Source organism: Zingiber officinale, chromosome 4B, assembly GCF_018446385.1.
Source record: "Zingiber officinale cultivar Zhangliang chromosome 4B, Zo_v1.1, whole genome shotgun sequence".
NCBI lineage: Eukaryota > Viridiplantae > Streptophyta > Magnoliopsida > Zingiberales > Zingiberaceae > Zingiber > Zingiber officinale.
Window position 1 is genome coordinate 101,555,092 of NC_055993.1, and position 14,101 is coordinate 101,569,192.

General features: G+C 40.3%; 1 protein-coding gene, 1 long non-coding RNA gene and 1 pseudogene across 2 annotated transcripts; 1 reads left to right on the forward strand and 2 right to left on the reverse strand.

Moving 5' to 3' along the window:
* Window positions 1-6,146: 6,146 nt before the first annotated feature.
* On the reverse strand, window positions 6,147-7,101 carry LOC121975768. The gene is made up of 2 exons (XR_006110413.1): window positions 6,961-7,101; window positions 6,147-6,773 (listed from the first exon to the last, which is right to left on the reverse strand). It is a non-coding gene; the product is annotated as an uncharacterized LOC121975768 (long non-coding RNA).
* On the forward strand, window positions 6,771-8,231 carry LOC121975767 (peroxidase 17-like). Its single transcript, XM_042527607.1, has 3 exons — window positions 6,771-7,208; window positions 7,296-7,487; window positions 7,574-8,231. The coding sequence occupies exons 1-3, from the start codon at window positions 6,987-6,989 to the stop codon at window positions 8,174-8,176; spliced, it is 1,017 nt and encodes a 338-aa protein (XP_042383541.1). The 5' UTR covers window positions 6,771-6,986; the 3' UTR covers window positions 8,177-8,231.
* Window positions 8,232-8,258: 27 nt separating this feature from the next.
* On the reverse strand, window positions 8,259-12,519 carry LOC121975766 (annotated as a pseudogene).
* Window positions 12,520-14,101: the final 1,582 nt, after the last annotated feature.

The following is a 14,101-nucleotide window of genomic DNA, read 5'->3' on the forward strand; positions in this document are numbered from 1 at the left end:
TGGGCTGAGGACACGTATTCGCCTCGGTATGTGTGCGTGAGCTCCTTCCTAGCTCTATATAAGGAGCCTCACACTTCGCCGGAGTACGCATTCTCGCATATTCAGAGTCACCCCTTTGTTGTCCACTTGCCTGACTTGAGCGTCGGAGGGTCGTCGCCGGGAACCCCTTCCCGGCCCGACTTCTTTGCAGGTTCGCCGGAGCACCATACGGCTGGTCGGAGATCTATGTCAGCAACTAGGAGAGCGCCACGTGCCCATCGTCCGTTGATTCAGCGATTCGGACAGGATCACCTATGAAAGGAAAAAAAGAGGAAAATTTATCATTTTATCATTATATGTTAATAATATGCTACTAGATAAAAGTGGCATATGTTGGACCGTAATCGTTCGATAGAGGAGAGGGTGAATATCGATTTCAAAAATTCGTCGAGAGTAAGCGTAGCGGAAAAAGTAAAACAATGCTAACACAGAACCTTTTTACTTGGTTCGGAACCTGTGTCGACTCCTACTCCAAGGCTCGTACTCGTTGAATACTTTCGTTGGGCAATCACTAGAAATTCGAATATTCAATTACAAAGTTTAAGTACAGAAAAGCTAGAACAAGAAATACCGACAATAGAAAATAAGAAGAAACAGACAGAGCTTTGTCGGAGACCTTTCGCAGCGTTGCAAGAATACAGGAGAGCAGGTTTTCAGTTCAGAGTTGTTGTTTTGAGCTCCGCCTTTGACCCTCCTTATATAGGAGGCTTGGGGCGCCCCGGATCCCTTCCGGGCGCCCTGGTGAGACGTGGCAGACCCAACCAGCGAGCTCCATGTGTTTACACCACGAACTGGATAGAAGTTGCCTCCGGGCGCTCGGATCCCTTCCGGGCGCTCGGATCCCTTCCGAGCGCCCGGATCCCCTCTGGGCGCCCGGACCACCTTTCTCCAGATAATATCTTCTCCTATGAGACAAGGTTAGTTCGAGGCAAATAGATAATGTATATCCTGCAAAACAAAGTGTTAGTACAGTTTATAAGTTCAACATAAAGAGTATGACTTAGATTCCGTCTTTCCGAGACCGGAATCTAGTCACGATCTCGACTTAGATATCCGAAATGGATCTAAGCCGGATCGACACCTAGTGTTCCCTTCCCGGGAACGCGTCCTCACAGTCACTCCCCTCCAGTGACTTACCTTTACTTACCCGCCAGACGTCCGGTCAACCCTTCGACCCGTCTGGACTTCTCGCCAGCTATCCGGTCAGCCCGTCAACCTAGCTGGACTTCTCGCCAGCTATCCGGTCAGCCCGTCGACCTAGCTGGACTTCGTGCCAAGCGTCCGGTCAGCCCGTCGACCCGCTTGGACTTCGTGCCAGCTATCCGATCGGCATGTCGACCTAGCTGGGCTTCGTGCCAGATATCCGGTCAGCTCGTCGACCTGTCTGGACTTCGCTTGCACACTCGATCAGAGTGTTAGACAACAACAAACCTAACTTAACCTGATTTGTCATTCATCAAAATCTACCGTTAGTGCTAACCGCACCAACAACATAAAGTGTATGAAAGAAGCCAAATCATGACTTTTATCATAATTTGACATAATAGATATAGGAAAAGCAGAGTACATCTTAGGAATGAAGATCATTAGAGATCGTTCAAAAAGGCTTTTGAGTTTATCTCAATAATCTTATATCAATAAGATGCTATAATACTTCAATATATCAGATTACAATATTGAACAGACACCTGTAGTGAGATGTACTATTTTGAGCAAAAGTATATATCCCAAGACTTGTGAGGAAATAACCGAAATGATGAAAAAACCATATGTCAGTGCTATTGGTAGTTTAATGTACGTTATATTGTGTACTCGTCCTGATATAAGTTATGATGTTCCTTAGTTAGTCATTTCCAGTCAAACCCAAGATCGAGACATTGGAAAGCAGTAAAGAAAATATTCAGATATCTTAAAGGGACAACGGATTATTGCCTCTATTTTCAAGGATCAGATATGAGCCTAAATGGCTACACAAATGCAGATTAAGTGGGGGATCTTGATGACAGAAAATCCACATCTGGCTATGTCTTCTTGCTAGATGGTGGCGTCATCTCATAGAATAGCAAGAAGCAAACTTATGTAGCATTGTCGACAATGAAAGTTATGTGGCTTGGCTTGTGTAGCCTTGTCGACAATATAAGCTATATGGCTAGGCTTGTGTAGCCTTATTGATAATGAAAGTTATGTGACTTGTGCAACAGTTGTGCAAAGGTTGTCTGGTTAAGAAGGTTCCTGAAGCATCTGAAGATTGCTGAGGATAATGGGTATCCTGTTACAGTATACTGTGACAGTCAAGCTACTATAGCTTTTTCTAAGGATCTCAAATATCACAGCAAAGACAAGCATATAAGGATTAAATATAATTTTCTAATGGATATTGTTGACAAGAAATATATATTTTTTGAGTACATCCCTATACGTAATATGCTTGCAGATCATTTTACTAAGTCATTGACTAAAAACTTATTTCAAAGACATGTGAAGTCTTTGGGACTTCGAAGAATGTAACTTATTATAAAGACATTTAGATAAATGAAAATATCATGATCTATTCAGTGTATATGTCTTTGTTATATTTGAAAAAAAAGTCTCTATAAGTATATTAGCATATTGAAATTGGTCCACTCACATGGGCAATCATCTATATTTATTAAGTATAAATAAAGGTAAGACCTGTAGGATCAAAAGCGCTAGAGGGGGTGAATAGCGCTCGTGGCTTTCACGTTCGTTTTGAAAAACTTTTGAGTAATACACAGCAGAAATAAAATAAACAATGCAAACACTAAGTTTTTTGCTTGGTTCGGAGCCTATGGCGACTCCTACTCCAAGGCCCACGCTTGTTGAGCATTTACTTTGGCCAATCACTATAAACTCTGAAATATACAATTTTGATTTACAATATAAAGCAAAATGGAAATTATACTGACAATAAAAAACAATGATAAGCTCTGACTTCTTCGTCGCTTATCCGCCTGAGGGCGCCTCCAACCGTATGGAGGACACCCTTAACCAGTGTCTAGGGCACCTCCAAGCTCCATGGAGGGCGCCCTCTGTCCAGCGTCCAGGGTGCCTCCAAGCTCCATGAAGGTGCCCTCGCACCTTGTTGTGAGGATGCTTCTCTAGGTTTCCCGAGGCGCCTCCAAGCTCCATGGAGGGCGCCTCGGGTACTGTTCATCCGAGACAAAAATGTCTAATTCGCTCCCTGCAAAATATGTTAGTCCAAGAAACCAACCATACCCTGCAAAACAAAGTTAGCACAATATAGACATGATAAATAAAGCAATTTGACAGTCTTCGGTCTGTCTAGTTCTGAGTTCGGATTTCCCGTCCGAAAACCCTAGGTCGAACTGACGCCTACTGTTCCCTCACCAGGGAACGCGTTCTCACCTACTCCACTCAAGAGAATATACCTGTTGCCAGACCGGTCCTCCAGACCGACTGGACTTTCTGCCTAGGGTTACCACCTCCTAGGGTTTTCAACTACCTAGGGTTACTGCCTCTTAGGGTTTTCCACCGCCTATGGTTACCACTCCCTAGGACCTAAGGTTGCTGCTCTTTAGGGTTTTCCTCACTTAGTGTTACCACCCCCTATGACCTAGGGTTACCGCCCCCTATGACCTAGGGTTACCGCCCCCTAGGGTTTTCCATCTACCTAATCTCAGCTAGGACTTTTCCTCACCTAAGGTTACCGCCCTCTAGGACCTAAAGTTACCTCCCCCTAGGATTTCCATCTGCCTAACCGCAGCTAAGACATTTTGCCTAAGAACACTTAGGATTTTTCTTGCAAGTTCAATAAACCTTGTTAGATAACAAGACAACTTAAGTTTGGACCCTTTGACATAATCAAAACTCAGGTTCGATAGTCTGGTGCTCCCTGCACCAACAAGCCCGTTACTTATGGGACAACTTATGTAGCTGTGAAAAGAGATACCCATAAGTCAAGATCACCTTGATAATTGTGTCAAGATGAGATCATTTATGTAATGATTAGAATAAATACATCCACCATTTACTGAATCTACTTAATGTCAGATTGAAATGTATATGTTAAATTTAGGATTAGACATTAGGTATGTCTAGATCAAAATCTGTACGATGTTAGATTTTTGAGAAAACATATGCTCTTTTTAGTAAAGAGAATAACATTGTAGCATGTGATTCATACCACATGTGCTATAGTGACAAGAAGGGTAGTAGGAGAATGAATCTCTGCTTCTCTACTATGTAAAACCCTTGAGATTATAAGTTAATCTTAATATTACCCTGAGTGACTATTTAACTATCTACTTGAAGTTTTGATCAGTATTTGCTATTTTAACATGTTTTCTATTGGCTAGGAATAATTCGATTTATGGAGCATAACTAGGAAAGCGACTAATTAGAATGAATATATTTCAGCTAAAAAGAAAGATTAAAATTGATTTACATCTGTGACATTTATTCACTGGTACCAGTTATATTTTTGTTTAGTATATAAAATGTAATTGTGAATAATTGTGTTGATTGGAGATGTTGAACATGCTCTTGACATAATGGTCATTATGAGGAATTAAAGATGTTTATATTGATGTAAATGATTTAATTTATGGAATGGATGTTCTTATTTGGTCTTTATGACTAATTAATTTTGTTGTGGTCTTAGTGACTTGATCAACATATAGTCTATGTGACTTATTTGGTCTTTGTGACTAATTAATATTTTGCTCTAGCCTTTGTGAAATGATCATCTTGTAGTCTATGTGACTAATATGGTCTATGTGATCAGATAATCTTTTTGGAATGACTTGGACGAGTGGGAGATATTGGACGTTGTAGACGTTGCAAAGGATTTGTAACGTTACGTTGAGGAGATGATTGGTTCATCTCCCTCAATGTTTATTACAATTAAGGGTCATCAAAGCATCGATTACAAACCGATGCTTTCTTGTTATATTGATGTGGCCAAGAGCAATCGAGGTGTGTGTATTGAAGAGGTGATGATGGACAAAAGAGCAAAGGAGAACATACTCTTAGGATTTGGTTTATGATCTTGCAAAGAGCTTTTTGATCTGTGATCGCTCTTCCGACAACGAGCGAGAAGAATTTGTCAAGATTGGCTCGTCGCCTTCAAGATCGTCTTAGGAGATCTGTAAGTGTTTACGGTTGTTTACATATTTATTGTGTTTCATGTTGTTAGATCTAACAATGATCACATGAGTTTGTGGGCATGCGTCTCCAATTTTTTTTGCAGAAACCCTTCTAAGTTTTTAAAAATTTATTGACAATCTAAATAACTTAGAATCACTTTAAATTAAAATTAATATACTCCTATAATTCTTTTTAATGTATCCATATCTTAAAACTTGAATTCAATAATATATATTAAAACAATGAATTTTTAAAATTATAAAAATTTATTACAAACTCATTATAAGTATAGAAAAATAATAACCACCGGCCAACATCATCAATATATTTCTATGACTTTCTTAATTTAGAAAATATCAAACTCGAATTATTAGGGGTGTAAATGAATCAAGTCGCTCATGAGCTATTCAAAGCTCGATTCGATAAAAACTCATTTGAGCTCGTTTAATGAGGTTCGTTAAGATAAACAAATCAAACTCAAACTTCACAATATCCGACTCGTTAGCTCATGAACATGTTCGTTAGTAAGTTCATGAATCGACTTTTAATGAAAAAAAATAATAGTTTTGATATTGAATTTATAGATTTTACACTATACTTATGAAAAATATAGACAAATATATTAAATTTATTTATTAAAATAAAATTATAAATTTTAATAAGAATATTATATTTTTTTAAAATATACAATTTAGTTTTTAATAAATATTTAAATTTATAATTTATATTTATTAAACTCGTTTAGACTCGATAAAAGTTTGAATAAGCTTGTGAGGCATGAATATATTCGTTAAATAAAGCTCGAGCTCGGCTCGATTATAAATGAGTCAAACTCAAATATTCAAGAGTTCGACTCGACTCGATTCGGCTCGATTATATCCCTATAAATTATTAGTTGGTATAAATTAACTGATAGTTCAGAGAATTTTAAATTACTTTAAATTAAAAAGTTCATACTTTCACACTCATACTCATATTCATACTCATAATAGTAGTGAATTTTTAATAAATAGAGTAAAATTTGAAGATATACATATAAATTTAAATTTATGTAATTATTTCATAACAGGAAAAAAAAATCAAGAGTACGATAAAAATGTGATATATATTTTTAAAATTATAAAAGTTAAGTATTTGAAATGGATAATATTAAAAAATTTCTTATGTGGTTCAGTGAAGAAAGAAACTCGTCCGCCATGCCATCACGTGGTCTTGATTTGCCATCCGGCGGGCCTCCGCAAATTGCCTGGGAATCTCTGGACCCCGTTCTCCTCCATGCCATCACTTGGTTTGCCTCAGTCGGGCCCCACAAATGGCATGGGAAACTATGGACCCCATCCCTCCCTCTACCAACACCACTTCTAGACTTCCACTCCAGGCCCCTCTCCGGTCTTCAAAATGTGCCTTCTGCTACCTCGGGAACAAACAAACAAACGGACAAACAGCAGGCGCCAACAAAAACCACTTACATCTCCTCCACAAATGGCAGTAACTGACATGGGCCACTGCCGCTGCGCCACTGGGGCGCATCATATTCCAACTCTCTTTGTTTACTACTCCATAAATGTCCATCCTCCGATACTGCCTTCAGCCTCTCCCTTGTTTACCTGTAGGGAGAGAGAGACTTAATTATTGTTCACCGAAATGTTATCTGGTGGATATTTTTCTTCTTCCTCCCTTCATTACCATCCTATTTCCGTCCGAGTAAACATGGCAGTTTGGACGGACCACCAATAAAAGCAGTGGGGGTAATAAAAATCATCGACTTCTTCCCCCTCTTCTTCTTCTCAGTACCTTTTACGTGCAGTGTACTTTGCGCGATGTCCGCTGTCTACGCTGCGTCGTTGCTGCTCTTCCTCACCGCCTTCTTCCTCCGCCCCAGGATCTCCCTCTCCGCCACCAACCTCCGCGCCGGCTACTACTCCGAGACCTGCCCCTCCGCTGAGCGCCTCGTGCGGGAGGCGATCCGGGCGGCGATGTCCCGCGAGCCGCGGAGTGGGGCCTCCGTCATGCGCCTCCAGTTCCACGACTGCTTCGTCAACGTGAGAATAGTAGTACTGGTTCGTTCTGATGGATCGATCGGTTGGTTCTTGGATTGATTTCTGTTGATGGATCGATCGACCGCGCAGGGTTGCGACGGGTCCGTGTTGCTCGACGACACGCCGACCATGGTCGGCGAGAAGCTGGCTCTGTCCAACATCAACTCGCTGCGGTCCTTCGAGGTGATCGACGAGGCGAAGGCGGCGGTGGAGAAGGAGTGTCCCGGCGTCGTCTCCTGCGCCGACATCGTCGTCATCGCCGCCAGAGACGCCGTCGCCCTGGTAATAAACAGTCCGACCTAGTCAAGATTCTTTTTTTTTTTTTGGGTATCGGTTGGTTGATCGGGAAATCTGTGGATTAATTGCAGAGCGGAGGGCCGGAGTGGGAAGTGAGGCTCGGCCGGGAGGACAGCCTGATTGCCAGCCAGGAGGCGTCGGACGAGATCATGCCCAGCCCCAGGGCCAACGCCACCGCCCTCATCAGCCTCTTCGCCCGCTTCAACCTCACCGTCGTCGACCTGGTCGCGCTCTCCGGCTCCCACTCCATCGGAGAAGGCCGCTGCTTCTCCATCGTCTTCAGGCTCTACAACCAGTCCGGCACGGGCAGGCCCGACCCCGCCATGGACCCTGACTACCGCGAGAAGCTCGACGCGCTGTGTCCCCTGGGCGGAGACGGCAACGTCACCGGCGGGCTCGACGCCACGCCCACGGTCTTCGACAACCAGTACTTCAAGGACCTGGTGCAGCTGAGGGGGTTCCTGAACGCCGACCAGACGCTCTTCTCCGGCGGCGAGACGGCGACGAAGGAGGTGGTGGAGAGGTTCAGCAGGGATCAGGGAGCTTTCTTCGCTGCCTTCGTCGAGGGGATGATCAACATGGGGGAGTTGCAGACGCAGCAGAGGGGAGAGATCAGGCGGAACTGTCGGGTAGTCAACGACAGGCGACCGACCGCCGTCTTCTCTGAATTTTGATGTATCAACAGAGATTTTCATGCAATAAAGCTTCATAATTCGGAATCTTATACTTCAATAATCGAAATGAATATTGTAGAGATTCATGCAGCCAAACAAGTTTTCATAAATCAAACTAAAGTACGAGCAAAGAATTCATGGAACAGATTACAAGTCAAGAATTGACTGACATAAAAAACTCGCAAGATGCAGCACCATAATTGAACTTCTAAGAATAAGAGAACGTCGCAAAACAATCAATGAATGGTCGGATGCTATTTACCGTGATCTGCTGAAGAATCATCACCAGCTCTGAATAGGATCTTTCATGGAGTCAGAAAATTGAAATGGTTCAAGACGCCAGTTCTTTCTACAAGAAGTTGGATATGATTTTGCACCAGGGTGGAACTTGGATCCACAGAATCAGGAAGAGTAGGTAGGCATTCAGGCATACAAGCGGGGAGGTCGCCACCCGAAGAAGAACGACAAAGAGAAAGCACAGCTCGACAGAAAATGAACCTGTTAAAACTTTGAATGTTGATGACACTGTTAAATTTCGGTTAGGAACAGAGGAAATTACCTTACGATCAACCGTCGCAGAAATGGATCAGTTAACACTTGAGCCCAGACCTGACTTAAGGAATTCGATGTGCAGAGTGTCACTTCCCATTCAGCTAAACCCGATGAAAGCAAGCTCTCAGCATCATTGTACAAATCCTGAACATGAACAGACACAAGAGACATTGAACTTTAACTCCGGCATCAACTTATGAGATACAAAACAAAAGCATCAAGACAACTTACAGAATCAATACCAGAGGAAAGGCCTACTAACTGGAAGAATGCATGTAATGGGGAAGTTAGGAAGTGTGTAAACTGGCTTCCACCAAATGATATATCGGTATCAGATACTGAAACTGGTTTCTCGTGGGAAAGAAGTAAGGCAGATGCTTCGCCTCTTTCTGCACCATGAATAGTCTGCTTGTTTGCCAGTAGACAAGCAGCATAAAGGAAAAGATGAGCTCACAAACTGCGTGAGTGGAACTTGATTGATTCCATTAACATCACTAAGATTTGACAAGTTTATGCTTTAGTGCAGCAAGAGTGGAATACACTTGGCATGGGAATACATAAACTTCTAGAATGTGAATCATTTGTGATTACTAATTGAAATGCCCCCTATGAACTTGAAAAGTTGTTAATATGGGAATATTTCATAATCATGTCGATATATTATAAACTAGAAAATTGAGATCAAGTTTGACAAACCTGCCTTGAATGATTGGCTATTGTCACCGTCCAGTATAATGAAGAGTGGTTTCCGTGTAAATGGAACCAAATCTTCAGGATAAAGATTATTTGAATCTGACATTTAAAAACATAGAAGATACAAAAGAAGAATGTTCATATCCCAGTAACACAACTAAAAAGTAACAGAATAGAGAGTGTGAACAAAATCCAAAAATACCTCCATTTCCTTGAGAACCTAGGCATAAACAAGTTCCTAAATTTGCAGTTGAATTTACATTATCATCATCCAATGGTGGATACAACTGAGTTTTCCTCTTCCAAGGAGCATGTGGCGTGTGATTTACTTTCGAGGAATTCAATGACCTTCGAAAACCATTGTTTTGAAGGGTAACATTAGAATCAGTTTTTCCTGCAAATTTCACTTGCATTACAAAATGAGACGGACTATCAATGATCTATAATTACAAGCTGAATGAAGAAGAAACCTGAAGCTGATATATAAATTAGCATAATTTCATCTGCAGACAACTCTTCCCAGATTGTAGCAATTACCTGAAATAAAATAGAATCCAAATTGTGTAAACTGAATTTCAGATATTAGTCCATCTAAATAGCCATTAAAGATAAGTATAATGTCACAGGGTATTAAAGCATTATAAAAAAAACTGCAAGTAACCATATATATATATCACTAGCGGCCAACAACAAATCTAACCATTGCAAATCTCCACACCTCACAGACAGCATCTATGTAAAACCACATTTGTCTCTTGGTTTATCTCATTTTTAGATTAGCATGTTGAAAAATGGTGATAAAGCAATGATTAGAAAACCTTAACACTCACTGCAATTAAATGTGATACAGAAGGGCGGTAAATAACAGCTTTATGTGGGTTTGGAGGAGCATCTGGATCAGTCATATCAGCAGCAACATTTATATCGATCAATCCAGATGCTTCATTCTGCTCACCAGAACTCTTTGCACATTGTTCTTGAATAGGATTCTGCTTGAAGAATCCATTGGGTTCCCATTCCAAACATTGTAGCATTCTGAAAGTATCCAGAGTAAGTTCTGCGAGCTTTATCTGCAGAGGCAATCAACTTAATAAGTAATGATGTATTAAAGCAATTGAAAGATGTAGTTGTTGACATAAATATTACTCGAACTATTGCTTATCACTAGACAAGTATAAAATCAAAACCTCATTCCGGTGATAGCTGGTAAGCAAAGCATCTTTCAGTCTCAACACCCTAGTTGAATGAAACCGAGATATACATGAGAAGGAAGACTGGTGAGCATCAAACAAAATGTTATATCTCAAAGGCCTGGCGATTTGAATCAATGCATCAGCCTTCAAAAACCTGGCACTTTCGTGTATCACTTGCTTCCATTCCTTAAAGTTCATTGCCTGGAAGCAAAATTATACAAATATGAAGCAGAGAAAAACTGCTGGATAATATATCAAAGAAAAAAAATATTTTCCAATATATAACCAAAAAAATTACTCAAATGGTTATGCAAAAAAAAAAAAACATTTTCTGACCAGTGACAGTCAAACTATTACACAGAACCAGTAAAATCAACATTATAATAGCATCATTAGCATTTTTTTAATCAAAATAAACCATAAAAGCACTTTTGTACAATAACATTTAGTTGGCTACACCAAATTGAGAATCGATGTTAAAGGTTCACAATGAATCATTGTGTCAAGAGTGCTATTTTCAGAACAATCTCTTTGAAAGGGAAAGGCACTGAATGTTAACAGTCCCTACACACTAAGCTTACAAAGTCCTGCAGATTGTGCTTCCACTTATAAGATTTGCGATGCGTGAATTATGGAGGTGAGTGGCTAACCAGAAATCAAATGCAGTGTTTGTACATGTAATTAGAATCCTACTTATTCACTACAGAACTATACACCTAATGGAAGATCAAACTTTAAAAATATAACTCAGTGTTATAAATGTGTATCTATAAGGGCACAATGGAGAAACAACGAGTCACACAAGATTAAGTTTTCTCTATTATATTGATAGCAAACTTCTTCTCAAACTGGTCTATGTATCAATTGAAACGACTACTAAAACTCCATGGTGATAATCCTTGCAGTGCAAGTTGCATGTTATGAGGACGAATACAACCCTCAACAAGCTAATATAGCCAAGCAGATGAATCAACAACACATTATCACTAATTCAACATGGTCTAGAGGTTGATAACCGCATGAACTTCTCTACTCAGCTGTAATATTCAAGTTACATTGTAGACAGGCATCAGAATGATTTAGATGAAAAATTTAGTATAAAAGCTATATTATCATCACTAATTTTTCCCAATCCACCATGTTTGGTGTACTAGTCAACAGTATCGCAAAGAGTACAAGCTTTAGCTGGCACATAAATTGCAGATTTTTGAAACAACAATCAATGAGATTGCCATGGCCAACAAAGATAACAAACAAGATCCAGTCTTTTAAGTACCGGGAAAGCAGCCTTTGACTCCTCCACCAAACTCCTAAAACGATCGGAGATCTGCTTCACCTCGTCGTTCCGATTCAACAGAAAAGCTACAATCAAGAACCTGACCAGGAACCTCAACTCTTTATACTTGAGCCTGAGATCGGGCGCGGGCGCAGTCGACCCCTTCACTGCCTCAAAGTACCCCCTGCTCACGATCGCCTCGTAGAAGACGTAGGCCTCCACGAGGAAGCGGGTCTCGCTGGTCCGCTGGTACTGGCAGTAGAAGAGCTGCCCGATTCGGTAGGCGACCTCGCCGATCTCCCAGCGGCAAAGGCCTTCAGCGACGAGTTCACGACGTCGTCGCTGCTGGAACCTCCAGAGGCGGGTGTACGACTTGAACGCCTTGCGGAAGTAGAGGAGGTGGAGCGGGCCGCGGGCGCAGAGCGGCAGGTCGCGGACGAGGGCGAATTTGCGGTCGGCGTCCTCCACGAGAGAGTGGAACTGGGCGAGGGCATCGGAGGATCTGCTCCGGTCATCGTCGACGGCCATGGCCGAGGAGAGTGGAGGTGGAGGGAGTGGCGATGGCGATGATTGGTAGGTAAGAGTAGAAAGACGACGACTTCCGTGACGGTCTTCGTGGGACGAAAGCGTTAAAAAAGTGGAATGGAACTCCACGTTGAGATGCACCGCGGAGCACGGTATCTAAGAAAATAATCATTTTCATAATGCCCCAAATTTTAACAGATTTTACAAAATACTCTATATTCCACGAATAAAATACTTTAGGGCAAAAATTAAATGGTCACCCGAAGTTAAATAATTAATAAAAAATACATCTTTTTTCGAAAAAAAATGGCAATTTACTAAATCACACTGACACAAAGTTGAGGAGGGAGGAGAGGCGAACCAAAAATATCACAATTAGTATAAAATATAGGTGAATATTTTTATTAAATTTATAGTAACTAAGTTGTTGACTATTAAATTGGGTACGGATAAGAAATGTATTGGTAGTCTATATTAAGGAAGTAGGTAAAAAATATAGTAAGCTACTCTTCATTAATAATGGAAGTAGTAGCTTTACTATCTAGGAATGCATGAAAAGTGAGTTCATGATCTTAAATATTCATGGTGCACTTAACACGTACATCAACAAAAAGGTTAGAATTATACATACTTGGTGTTTGGATGAATACTAGTTTAGTATCTTCAGGATCTTTTGATAGCATAAGGTGTTTGCCTTTGCTATGATCCAAAGAGCGAGTTTGTTCCCGGATTTGAGCAAGTTCCGTCTATAGGATATTGAGATGAGTTTCTAAAATAGAAACCCTAGTTTCTAGTAAAGAATTTCTAGGACTACCTTCTAGACAAAGATTATAATATTATTTTTTACAAAGTTTGCAAGCTCCTCATTGTAAGATAGAAGGATAATAATCACATGTAAAACAAGGGGCATTATTTGTTCCTTCTTTTAAAAATCACTCATGAGGATAAGTTCATTGGTAAGCTTGTAAGTCTGTTAAATTTTGGGAGATAAATTGATGATATATAAAGTTTTGGGGGATAAATTAATGATACATAAAAGTGAAATTATTTATATCTTTTATTATGGCAAAAGGCGAATACGCTCGTCCCCATATTTATATCTTTTATTGCATCTTCAAAAGTAGTGTCATTAGTTTCAATGATGGGTCTAAAAAGGAGTTGATTAAAATGTAATCGGCAGAGATAATTGTCTGATACGACTGTTAAGGCTAAGAAGTCATTACAAAAAGATTGTTTGTAATTCCAATTAAATAGTTGAAGTTGCTCTAAGTATCTCATAACTTCTTTCTGCCTAATATTTAGACTAGTATCAGCATCCCTTGTTGTTAACAGTCTATGAATGACATAGTAAAAGTTTAAGATATTATTTCCTTGTGCAGCAATTCTAGTAACTTCATCTGGGAAATGTAGTTTAAAGTCTTCCCATACTGCTTTGCCTATATCGCCTAAGTAGTTTTCTCCTATTCTAATCATGGCATCACCTATTTCTATATCTAATTCGTGTTTTGCTTAATAATCTCATTTTACCTAAACTATCCACTATTCTAAGTAAATATCATATAATTGGGGATCACATTCAATTATATTTAATAAGACGACATCTTTTCCAAAAAAAAATGTAACTTATAGGGGCTTTCTTTTTTCCTATTGTCCTAATGAGAGCATTGTTATTTGTGTAAGGCACTA